This window comes from Vitis vinifera, chromosome 8 (genome assembly GCF_030704535.1).
Source record: "Vitis vinifera cultivar Pinot Noir 40024 chromosome 8, ASM3070453v1".
NCBI lineage: Eukaryota > Viridiplantae > Streptophyta > Magnoliopsida > Vitales > Vitaceae > Vitis > Vitis vinifera.
In genome coordinates, this window is record NC_081812.1 from 19099744 (window position 1) to 19112483 (window position 12740).

A 12740-nucleotide genomic window follows, 5' to 3' on the forward strand; every position below is an offset into this window, starting at 1 on the left:
TCGAGCTTCAAATAATTCTCAAATTTCAAGTTGTTTATTCCTCTATCCCAAATCCTGAAGTCGACCAGGTGCCCTGGGTACGAAAAATGGAATTTTGGCATTGGGCGATCTGACGGGCAACAATAAGGAACCAATAGGTAGCCCAACCCACGGCCCAGCCCCCCGATCCAGTGACAGCCCAGCACTTGTCACGTATGGCGCCCCTTTTCAAACCAAACCACACAAAAAAAAAAAACGAAAGGCTAACCTGAAATTAGGAGGGAAAATGGAAAGGCGGTAACACTCTAAGGCGGCAAAACTCATCGAAATAACATAAGACCCCCTTCTCCACTCCTTGCCGTCTCTGGTCTCTTCTCGCATCCGTCTGCAAGGTACGCATCTCGATCTGAATCACTGCATCCCGATCCATGTTTTATTCAGTTGAATCCAAATCAAAACGGGGGAACTGATGTTATACTGGCTTATTTGTTGATATCTGGAGTCAGAAGTGGATCTATCAAATCCGTGAATCTTTTTCTATTTGATGTTCCGTCTTGAAGAATGGATCTATGAATTTATTTTCTTCTATTATATGTCTTGAACTCTGATTTAATGTTATATTATGATATCTGTTGAATTTGTTGTCCTAGTATATTGTCATATGGCATGGATTGGTTGTAGTCGACTGAGATTGCTTTTGAGATGCAATTCTTTCACATTATAGCTAGATCGTTGTTTTATGTTGGTTTAAATACTGGTTTTTCAATACTTCGGTACAGGGAGTTAAAAGTTGATGCTTTAGATTGATGCTTGTATTTAGGTTAACTTGTACTTTTCTTGAATTAGGGAATGCCTTTATTTAGTAACTTAAAATTTTATTGAATTTGGAGAGAATGTGTTATTAACCTTGCTGCTAAAAGGATTCTGTCACTGGCATCATCTCAGTAACGAAGTAATGGGGATTTTGTTGGTGCCTCAACTACTCACGCTCTATGGGAATTCTACCATACCAATCAGTCATCTTCTTCTCCATTGTTAGTGGAGCTCATCCATGGAAGGAAGAAGGATGAATGTTCTAACACTAAACAATATATATAGTCATTGTTGAATAATTTCAGGTGTTGGTTTTACCATCATCACTATACAATTCCTTGTATTTGGTTCAAACTTCTTTCTCCATTTTAGCATTTCCCTCCCTCCCTCCCTCCCAAGTGCATGTGAAAAGATGGGTTGTGTTGGAAAGAAGTCGTGAACAGGTCAGTGGAATGCCGGGAATGGATACGTTTCAGTAATTGTCAGTGTCAAGGAGAGTAGACCACTTGGGGAACATAATACTTTCAATCTTAAAACATCATAATTTATATGAGGGAACCATTGGATTGTGTAATAAGCATTTGGGTCATTTATAGAAGTCATGTGTATTATGATTCCTTAATAATATGGAAGTCGTGTGTATTATGTGATTCCTTAACAATATGCTGTTTTCTCAAGCCATAGGCACGGGAGTTTTCATATCCGTTTTGATGGTATGAGTTGCATTTGAAACTCATTTATGTTGTTGCAACTTGCAACCTGCACCCAGAGTACAAAGTTGGCAGATTGAAAGATTTCTGTGCTGTTTGGGATCACAGTGCAATCTTGCATTGAGATTAGTTGGTTTATATATTTCAACTAGCAATGATAATTTATTTGTTTCAATAAAATGAGTTCATTAGATAGATTAAATAGAAGGACGCTCAGGAACAAATCCTTTACTCTTTGACCGTGGTGGACACAAAAAAGGTGGCATAAAATTATTCTAACTTTCTGGCTTCCATATCCCTTACTCAGCATTTCTTGTCTTCATTGCACTGGATCATTGGATTCATGTTGCTCAGTTCGCAGATTGGAATGCCTCCTCTGCTTGGGATATACAGTCGATTTCTCTAGTCCTTGTTTCTAGTGATCCATTTCCATCAAGTCTAATATTTGATTCTATTCACCCATCTCGTTTTAGTTGTGCTCAAATGCATGTGAGAATTACCCAAAAGCCTTAAGGATGGCCTATTCCTTAAACATGCTGTGGGACTTATTCCTAAAGACATTCTAGCAGGTGATCCTGGCTTAGAGGAAGAAGGGATTTAAAGAACTAGGGATTCACCAACGCTTTTTCTCAGTTGCAACATAAAGAACATGACTTAGCTCAAATGCTCTAAGTAGTATTCCTTTTTGTTTGACAGGAGCTCCACTTCACCCTCCATTGTAGCTCAGATAAATCCCTCTACCGAATATTTACTTTTTTGGATTGAGAAGAAAAAAAAAAAAAACAATTCTAAGCTTGCACCAGACGACAAATTTTAGTCAGTGATATTTACTGGTTCTGGAAGAATGGCTCCAACCTTGAGCATTACATTGATTATCTTGTTAACCATGTACAAAAATACCTTCCCACTTGTCACGGGAACTTACAACCTAAAACTGGTAAACAGCCTTTTTCCACTAACAAGTTACAAGCTCTCAAATTTTGAGCCACTGAATGTTGGTCAAAATACCTACTCACTTGTCATGGAATCTTAGAAAGTAACCGGGTAACAACCTTCCCATTAGACAAGTTACGACCTCACCCATTCTGTGCAACTGAATGTTCTCCTTTTGTTGAATTGACATTGTTCTCTGGATTGTACGATTATCTAGATTTGGCGTCAACCAATGTGATATTTCATCAAGCACAATACCTAGTTCTCATTTATTTTACCTTTTGTCCTTGTCAACCTGCTTGCTGGAAAGTGCAGTCTGGCCATCAGGGGCCGAGGTGCTCGTGTTTTCTGGTCAAACCCTCTTACACAAACAAATCCTGCAAAATTACACCAAAAATGGAATGTTTTAAACCATTCTTCTAAGACAGGATAAGGGATTTAGGGTTTCAGTGTGTTTTTTGGTTAATTTGTCCTGATAACTTGAATTGATCTAGAACAATAGGCTTGCATACCTGATCATAACCATTTTCTTTTAAATATTTTGGATGTAGAAGTAGTAGCAGGTTAGTAGGGAGTGACTGCTCGAAAATTCTTGAGAGAAGAAAAATACAATGAGCTTCTTATATAACAATTTTAAAATTTTAATTATCATTTATTTGTTGGTCATTGTCTGGTTTTGGTAGAAATAGGTTTGTTACCATACTGAGTTCCATTGGTATCTGTACCTGGATAGCGTCCAAAAAGACATCAATTTAAGAACTACTGCTCTATCATGTGAATATTATGATTGGCAGGGTATCAAAAAGCAAGTGTGTGAAGCAAGAAATGCTAAGGGTTTGATATTTGCATGTACCTCTCCAGAAACAGTATTGTATATCTTCTGTTGATAAACCTGACAGAGAAATGACTATTGTGAATTACAATTTTTTGATCTTATATGTTTCACTAGAACCATTCTCTTCTATATTATTTACCTTTAAATATTGTTGGTATGGAGGTCCCAAAGTACACAGTGCGTCTTGGCAGATTCCATATCCAGGCCCTAGGAACATCAATGGGGTTAAGGCTGGAGTCATGGTCAGCAAACACCTGCATAGGAATATAACCTGAAATAAATTTTTTTGAAGTGCATAAAAGAATGTAAGGGAGCTCAATAGGAATTGGATTTTACCTCATTAACTTGGAAGTATGTGCCATTCAATGGAAAGCTCCCTCTCATTGCTGTTCGACATGGTATCTGGTCATTAGGTGTTGTAAATATTGGTTAGTATCTGGTATTGATACCATTGTTTTTTTGTTTTTATTCTTGTTTTTCTTGCTTTTTGTTTTTTTCCCCTCTAGTGAAGTTGAAAAGGTTCTCAAAGTAACAGTGAGTATCTCACCAAAAGTGTCCCTCGGACAGTTTGGGAATTTGCTTCTCGTATACTATTGCACGAGAAGCATGTCTTTTCATCACATAGTCCTCCAGATTCCTGGGAGCTACACGTTCTTTCAGGTGGTTGAATGGAATTTGCAGTTTCACCTAATAACATTTATGCACATTTTAATTAGCAAATGATGAGAGATGAATTTTCAATATAAACAAGATGCTGGAAATTTAAGTGCTGCAACTACATTCTGTTTTAAAAGTTATCTAGAGTAGAGTGGTCATTGGTAAATTTGGTAGGTTACTTTTGCAGATTGGCAATGTTGCTACTCACCTGGGGTCCAAATGGCGAGAAGGTATGAACATGGATCATCAGGTTCTCTTTTGTCCAGCTGTAATTTGATCAGGAATAGTTGGTCAGGATAGACATTTAGATATCCAAGGCGTGACTAAATTGCTTGGAAAGTAGATGGAAAAAACTACTAACCCCTTCCAGTAGAGGGTGTGAATCTGGAAGCTCATAGCTGCATTATGGTGTAAAGGCAGTTACTGAAGGATTTACATATACTGATACAAATATTTTTATCATTGTTCCTTGCAAAATGCCGTCCTTTATAGGCTATGTAGATGAGAGCTAGTTCTACTCTTATGACCCTTATGAGATGCTGCTCATATTTCTAGTTATTGAGAGGTCATAGCCCAGAAAGCCTTATATTCATTTAGTTTACTTGGAGCAGAATGAGCGGACATTAAATGATTAAATGATTTTGGAATCAGGGAAATGCCTACTTACACATGGTGCTCTGTTCGTAGTCGACTAACATTCTTAAGCTTGGGCATGGGAATAGAAGCAACTTCTGGAGTTAAAGCAACCAAAGCCTTTGACATGTCACTTTCTTGAAGTTCCATATTTCTCTGCATATAGTTCTGTAAATTGTGAGTGAACTCTTCAATGTTGAGTTTGATTGTTGGTATCTCATCAGGATCCTCATACAAGGTGTCCTCAATATCACTTTCTAATATTTGTGGATGTTCTTGTTCTGGTGTTGCTGGTACTTCAACAATGGGTTCACAGTTATTGATCCCTGGATTTGCTTCTGATGATTGCTTCTGAGGTAGAGGTGGTGGTAGAGGCAGTGGATTGATGGTCACATCAGGGTTTCCATCCATTGATTCGTTTGCATTTGTGCTTACTATGCTTCTTTCCTCTGGCCCTGTCAAGGCAAGCCTTGCACTGCATCCAAAAATGCTCATTAATAATCCAATTTATCCACTCCCTTGGTTTCACAAACATCATCCCAGTTTTGCTAGAACTAAGTATTCAAGTAACAGTCTTGTATAATGATATGGATAACGGACACACACATGTACCTTGCAAATGCACTTGCAAAGTGTCTGCATTCTCCCCTCATTGGACATGCATTGCAATTTGGTTTGCTTTTTGTGCAGAAAACCTGCATAATAAAGCTCAAAGAATGTTGTCACTCAGCTTTTTCTTACGATTGACTACTGGTGAAAGAATTTAAGGCAGGTCTATAGACGTAATATACCTTGCCGAATGTGATCATCTGGTAATGCAGCTCATACCTGTTATTAGATATTGCAACAAATCGAAAGCCTTTTAGTTTAGCAGCTAGTTCTCATTCTAAATGCATGCAAATATAATATACATAAATGTTAGGAGTAATTTTATTTACAATGTTCTCTGGTCGAGCTTGCATAGTCGTGGCCAAAGATATTTCTGAATTGACTCTAGCACTGGGTATCTGTGTAGGAATGGTATTAATACTTCTGTTGTGAATGCACATGTTCTGCATTGCTAATTTATACTCACAGTTCTAGAAGATGCAATTGAAGTGACTCAGGCAAGGGCTGAAGGGGTACCCATCCCAATCTTACAGCTATACGTCCAACATTTGTATCAACCTTTTTGAAGATAAACAAGTAAAATTGTAAGTTTGAGATTCGTAGAATTGCATTCAGCATATACATAATTGAAGTTTGAACTTACTGGAAAAGCAAGGTGGTGGAGGGTCAAAAGCCGAACGCATTCCACACTTTTTAACCCAAGCCCTCTAAAGCTTAGCAGATACTCTCTGTAGGACCACATTATATATTAAATATAAAAACCCTTAAAGTAATATAAAAATCATGACAAGATGAGATGATACTTGTCATGATATATGCTGGATGGCTGGTGTACTGAATGTTCAATCTAACTGTACTGGATTGGATTGAATTATTTTTGTGGACTTACTTTGCTTTGTCAGGAGGAACATCCCTCAACCACTCAAGATCAATGCTTCCATGGTCCCTAACCAGCCTGTTAAGAAAATCCTGCACAAAGTGCAAACATTTCATCAGCTGATTTACAGCTTTCTGTCTCTTGTCAGTCATACATAAAAAAAACTATTTGCAGCTGACATTGACAAATTTTATAATATTTATTTGGGATATTATACTTGTACCTTGATTCGCTCTGCAAGCATGTTATTCATACCCCTTTCTTTGATGGTATTAGCAATTTCATTAACATCTGAACATCTCACTGCTTCCCAATCTAATGAGTCCATTGTGTTTACTGTTCTTTCCCTTTTCCTTCCATTGACTTGAGCCTCTTTTCTTAAGTTATCCCAATGAAGTGTATTTTTTTCCTCCCTTCGGGCCTTTCCCTTCTTTGCTTTTGAAGTGTCCACACCAATTTCATTAGATGCCTTGCTAGAAGAAAGACCATGTTCTTTCACACCTGTCTCGCTTTTCCTATCCTCGATATGTGTTTGGTTACTGAATGCACTGGGACAGTCAATAACATCCAAGGCCTTTCCCGAAATGTTCATCAAATTCTGACTTTGCTGCATTCTGCTGATCTGCTCCTGACCCACAGACTCAACAACATTTTTAGGATCTCCAACAGGGCTGCTTTGGGACTCGATGATCTTGTTGTTTTCTCCTTGAAGGTTGTTATCTGAGAAGGTATTTTCACAAGAAGATGTTGGTCCTGCTTGAATGCTCTCTGTCAGCTTCTTTTCATCTTTAGCTTGATTGTCAGATTCTGCTGTTAATCCACTTTGTTCGCTCACACACTTTTGATCCTTGGAAATTTCAGAAGATCTGGTTTCTCCAGACATTTCAAAACCTTCAACTTCCAACACTCCTGAGTTGGGGTTTAGATGCAAATGATAATTACTGGAAGGGATAATGGTTACTCCCAGTGAACTTCTACAGTCAGCCAATCCATCCATGTTTTGACTTCTCTTGTTATAACCACTCATGCTTTCTGAATGGTAGTTCACATCCTTTGGATTTGCTCCACATGTTGCATTGATATTGCTGCGACAGAAAACTTCATGTAACCTGGTGGATTCTGCCATCTGTAAAAGCCCCACAAAGGAAGTGGATCCATCAAAATTGTTGAGTCCATACCCAGTTGGCATAATATCCTCTACTTCTGAATTGCTTTCTGAGCATGATCCTATTTTTTCAGCAGTCTGAGCTATTGAAAAGTCTAAAGAGTTTTGAGAAGAAGCTGCATCATCTGCTGCAGTCCTGTCTCCTCCTATAAAACATGCTAGTTCTGTCCCTATCATCTGGGTGGTTGTCCCATTCACACTCGATTTGTTAGACATTTTTTTACCAGTAGAATCTAACATTTTGTCTTTTGAAATATCAACAGTGCCAACTGTTCCTCTGCTGTTTCCATAGGATCCATTGCTGTTAACAGCTTCCTCAGTGTGGTGCAGTGTCATAGAACTCTGGTCACAGACTGCTTGATTTGACATTTTCTCATTCCATGTGACCGTGTCTTCTGGGTTTAGTGTGCAGACCTCTGGTTCTTCAACTAAAATCCTCGTTTCCAATTCAGTTGATGGTCTGTGGTTGCACTTACAGGGAAAATGGGCAGCAAGTGACATGAATGCAGAACTGCAAAGAAGGAAGAGATGGATTAATGAGTTTTCTCACTTTTTGTCTATAATGTTAAATTCTGTTAACAACTATCTCAAAAATTGTAGTTCACCTAGAAAGGTGATCTGAAACATTCTGTGTGAGGAAGACTCCAACCACTGAGTCCACAACTGACCCCTTCCATTTGGAAAAGCGTCTATCCCCTGCCAACATATCACTTTGTTGTTAGTATATCAACTTAATTGAATTTTCTGAGGTGTGTATGTATATATTTGAACTGGTTATTATTCAAGGCTATTGGTTAATATTTTAGACCTTGATATTTTCTTTTGGCTTAATAATAAGCAAAAAAATTTCATGGGATTGCTTATGTAGTTCAGTTATAAACTGTTTGAGATATAATAATTAGGATACCGTTTGTGATGGTTTCTTGTTCCTATGCTTTTAGAATGTTATAAACCTTTTGTTCTCTGTTACTACTGATTTTGGCAAGAAACTCACTGGTGATAAGGTTTGGAAATTTGTTAACCTAGGGAATGGATATGCTTCTTGTTCCAGATGTTCTTGTTCTTTCTCCCTATTATGATTCTACTTTATTGCTTCAGGATTCAATTGATGCTTACTTGCATGGTAGAACTTTGAAATAAAAAAATGTTGGTCACTTGCATTTTAGAATTTTGAAATTAAAAGTGTTTCAGTTTTTTTTTTTATAAGTAAATGGCAATAGTATTAATAAAAAAGCGTCAAAAGGGGCACACCAAAGTACATACGATGTATACAATGGCTACCAAAGAGCGCCAAAAAGTATAGGGAAAACAAAATCCCTCCCTCCCTCAATCCGACCCCAACCAATCAATTAAAAATGTTTCAATTGAAGGAGCTTCTGTGCTTGCAACTCCTTGAAATCACTCTTTTAGTTCCCTTTTGTAGTAAGAATGCTCCAAGTTTAACTCTCTCTTTCAGACTAGTAATTCATGACTTCTCAAGTATTCAGTTGTGGCTTCTATATGTGTGCATGCATGCACCTGCCTGTGAGGTTTGGGGTGGCTTTATCACTAATTCTAGCTCAATTTAATCCTGTTTCTTATTGCTTGTGTTTCAAATCAATGTCTATTAATATTCCTTTTAACTCCTAGTTGTTTGATATTTACATTAAATACCCTCCAAAAGTATTATCCTGTATATTCTTGAATCAACATATGAAATTCTTGAAACAATATATGAAATGTAATGCCTAATCAAGCATTCAACAAAATGTGATGAGAGGTAAAATTTTTGTACCTTGGACTAGATGCATGCGTGCAATAAATGAGTCTGCTCGTCCACGAAATACATTTCTTTCTTCTTCCCACCATTTTGCCTTCTCCTCATCTGTACCATCGATACCTTCACTATTTATATTTCCCATCAGAAGCTTCCATACTCTACTTGTCTCTTCATCAAGATCCACTCTAGGCCGTGGGCGTCGTTTCTTGACAAGACCAAATGAATCCTCAAAAGGAACGATAGTGCCATCTCTTTTATAAAGGACAAGTGCATTTTTCTCCTCTTTATTCATATTGTAAGGGACAAGTGCATTCTGCTCTTGATAAGAAATTTTACTTTCCCTATTGATGTCAAGATGCTTCAATTGCTCAATGATTGTATCAATTGAAAGCATGTGTTTCCATATTAGTTCTGGAGGATCTGCATAAATGTTTTATATAATCAAATGAATATTTTTGTCAGTTAGGTAAATCAAATGACTTGAAAGATATGTTTCTTGAACATGAAAAGCCATCAATTGTTTTCCAAGGTATAGCTGACAGTTCTAAAGAACATAAAGAACATACCTGCTAACTTGAGAAGCTGTCGGTTGTTATATACATCAGTCTGCTGGTGTAGCTGCACTTCATTTGTTCTGGATGATGTTGAACCTACAACTGGGTTTCTCTTTTTGGTCCGCTTCCTTCTTGCCAATTTACTGGTCTCTGCAACTAGGGCTTCTATGCATGTGTGTGGCCTGTTTGAACTTTCTGCCCCTTGAACATCAGGATTTGGTGAAATTCTCTTGTCAGGGAAATTTGGCAGTAGTTTACACAGTGCAATTCCATTCAGGGAAGCTAAGTCACGAACCCTAGTGAGGCCCTTGGATCTTTTTTTGGTCAACCTCTCTCTTGGGCCTAAGGCTAGCATACAATCAAAGGTCTGCACTTTGTCTTGGCCACCATTTTCTGCTTGTCCTTGAGTAGCTGGGGCACTGGAATTAGTGAATCGAGAGGCAGAAATCCAGCTGTCAGATTTTGATGCAGAAGAACTTGGGATTGCATGATTTTGAGGGCATGCTGTTGCTAGCATCACAATATTTTTAGCAGCCATTACAGGTGATAAGTTAGTTGCAGTTGAATTCAATCCCTTCTCAGTTCTCTTTTTCTTGTAAATTTCTGGAAAATGCATGCCAGGGTTCCTATTTTGTTCATTTGCCTGAAACTTAGCATGATATGCCTGCACAGAATTGTACTGATTCCCATTCATACTCATGGTTCTTGGATCTGCCTTGTCAACAATATGGGAGTGTACCCTTTTGGTTCCCCTTCTATGTTCTCTCTCTTTCAAACTTGCACTGGTGCTGCAATTGGTATTATTTGGACTCATTGATTTCAAGCTTTCTTGTAAAATGTTTTCCTGTTTATCACACACAATTTCTTGACTTGCTCTTTCTCTGTCATTCTCATTTTGGGCATCATTCTTCAGTTTCTCCCATGGATGATCAGTATTTCTTTGAGGTGGGGTGCTTGGGAATTGTCTATCAGGCAATGACACGTAATTTTTCAGCTCTTGATTCATTGAACGAGTAAGGTCATAGGCGATGCCTACTTGTGTCTCTTCTACCGTAACTTCCATCTCTTTACTGAGCATCACAACAGATTTTGATTGAATTCCTTGGGTACAGAAATCTTGTGCTTGTGGTTCTGAATTCAAATCAGAAGTGGATATGCATGAAGAGCTTCCACCTCTTGCTCTACCATTGTCGTCAAAGTTTAATCCCCTTCTACATGACATCATGGTACGTTCAGGCCTTTCTGGTTCGGTACTCCGACCCATTATTTCTGCTGGAGAATTTGTTGAGGGTTTGTTGACTCCATTCTTGCGAACATACTTTCTCTTGCCTGTTGGATTTCCCTGGGAACCAGTGCACTTTGGGTTTACTGGCTTTGGTGTCCTTTTAGGTTTGCCTTCTATGACTACTTTGGGCCTGTGCTTTTTTCTTCTAGGTTTCTGTTGGGGTGTCTTATTCAGGTCAATAATATGGTCTCCTCTTTTGTCAAAATTGCAATTCTCTGTCAGTGGGCCAATAGCATGGTTGCCTCCATTGTCAAGATTGACATTTTCATTTAATGGTGAGGAGACAGGAGCAAATGATAAATCTGTTGGTGACTGCAGAAGTTTTGAATCACAATGGAGGTGGTTGACCTCAACCCTTGTGGTGTCAATAGCCTTCTCTTGCTTCTCTGTTTCTTGAACAGTTTTTTCTTCTGGGCATAAATTTTGAGATTTGGCAACCCAGCTGTTCTCTACTCGCCTGTTTTTATCTGGTGTTATGGGTGCAAAGTGGGAGATAGCGCTGCCAGAGACTGCCTCTGCCATTGATTCAGGTGGTGAATTAAGGTCATAAAAGTGCCTGTAAGTGGGGAGTCCATCTGCACAGTACCATCATACCATGTTATGGCCAATTAGATAAGAAAAACCAACAAAGCATGGACTTCATCAAAGAAACTGTTACCAGGAAAGTTATTATAAAGATAAATGTTCATTGGGAACATATTTCTACCTCTAATTTGGATTTGTCTGACATGTGGAGAAAATGCATTGAAAATTTGATCTTAAATGAATAGAACTTGGCAAAATGTTAAGCAGAATTAGAATGCGACAAAGGGAACGGTAGGAGCTGAATGGCACACAAGGAAAACTGGTAATAAGGTCAGTTGTAGATGCTATCATTGTTCCATTGCCCTTTTTCCTGGCTACCTTTCAGAATATTTCAATTTCTTCATTTCTGGTTTTAGATAAAATTTTATGCATGATTTCATATTTCTGGTTTTAATATTGTCTCCCGTGCTCATTCCGCTGTTGGTCCCTAATCATGGTTCTAAAGTTTGTGCAGGTGACCTGGCTGAAATGAAATGTAAAACCAGTCTGTGTACGATAGCATAAATAAGAATCCAAAGGTGAAACTTTGACACTCACATTGATTCATATCAGGTGCACTTGTCCACTGGCTTGATCCAAGCAAGAGATCTTGGCTTTTAAGCAACATGCTTGTGGAGCTAGAAACTTCAGGGTGGAGATGTGTAGCAGACATGAAAGGGCTACTTGCCCCACTAACATTCTCAGGTGATACGGCAGATGGAATGAAGGCTGCATTTGTCTGAGCCAATAGCTGGGTGAAAGGAATATTGTCCAAACTCATCTCCAGGTTGAAAGAAGGCTTCCTATATATTCCAGCATTGTAATTTCGAACCCCCATTTCTGCACCTGGAACTGGATTCCAACTGCTGAAACTGTTCAATTCTGCACAATTTCTGAAATTTTCACATGCAACTACCTTATGAGCTTGAGTTTCTTGAGGGAAGGTAGGGGGAAATCTTTCTGATCCTGACGAGCTTTCCAGGTATAGCTGGCTGTGTTCCCTGCCTGCACAGATCTGGGGCTGTGTTATTGGCAAAATGGGCTTAACAGGGGTCACAGGAATCCAAGAACCCTGTACGGGGAAATCTTTTTCTTCCGAAATTGAACTTCTGCTGCTGCTGATATTCATTATTCTGATCCGGTTACTTCTGAAGCCCCAATTATTCTACCTCCTTTGTTCTTACACTAAATTCCCTCAACACCACCGATTTTCCTATTCAAAAGTCGGGTTCTGGCCTAAATTTCAGATTTTTAGGTAGAACTGCCTCACTTCATGGAATTATCCTGCTAGAAAGGGAAGAAAACCCCAAAAAAATTGAGAAACAAAAAAAAAAAGAACAAAAAATAGAGATAAAAGACGCATCTTG

The 12740-nt window shown here is 38.5% G+C and overlaps 1 protein-coding gene and 1 long non-coding RNA gene across 4 annotated transcripts; one reads left to right on the forward strand and one right to left on the reverse strand.

Moving 5' to 3' along the window:
- Positions 1 to 12296, forward strand: LOC132254187 (uncharacterized). Of its 2 annotated transcripts, none has more exons than XR_009466449.1 (2): positions 1 to 371; positions 11849 to 12296. It is a non-coding gene; the product is annotated as an uncharacterized LOC132254187 (long non-coding RNA). The 2 variants fall into 2 exon arrangements; XR_009466450.1 differs by lacking the exon at positions 1 to 371 and adding an exon at positions 11384 to 11664.
- Positions 2305 to 12502, reverse strand: LOC100257983 (transcriptional activator DEMETER). Of its 2 annotated transcripts, XM_002277365.5 has the most exons (19): positions 11932 to 12502; positions 9537 to 11384; positions 8986 to 9390; positions 7817 to 7907; positions 6270 to 7722; positions 6059 to 6138; positions 5813 to 5897; positions 5636 to 5727; positions 5499 to 5567; positions 5352 to 5388; positions 5173 to 5255; positions 4595 to 5035; positions 4289 to 4325; positions 4136 to 4193; positions 3818 to 3957; positions 3607 to 3672; positions 3410 to 3524; positions 3289 to 3327; positions 2305 to 2812 (listed from the first exon to the last, which is right to left on the reverse strand). In XM_002277365.5, the coding sequence occupies exons 1-19, from the start codon at positions 12500 to 12502 to the stop codon at positions 2694 to 2696; spliced, it is 5829 nt and encodes a 1942-aa protein (XP_002277401.1). In that variant the 3' UTR covers positions 2305 to 2693. The 2 variants fall into 2 exon arrangements, with proteins under 2 accessions (XP_002277401.1, XP_019077219.1); XM_019221674.2 differs by lacking the exon at positions 5499 to 5567.
- Positions 12503 to 12740: the final 238 nt, after the last annotated feature.

Coding starts and splice junctions, on each gene's coding strand:
- LOC100257983 (XM_002277365.5), bottom strand. CDS start 12,502: ATGAATATCAGCAGCAGCAGAAGTTCAATTTCGGAAGAAAAAGATTTC. Junction 7,723..7,816: donor GTTTCAGATCACCTTTCTAG/GTGAACTACAAT, acceptor CCTTCTTTGCAG/TTCTGCATTCATGTCACTTG. Junction 5,036..5,172: donor TTTGCAAGTGCATTTGCAAG/GTACATGTGTGT, acceptor TTTTGGATGCAG/TGCAAGGCTTGCCTTGACAG.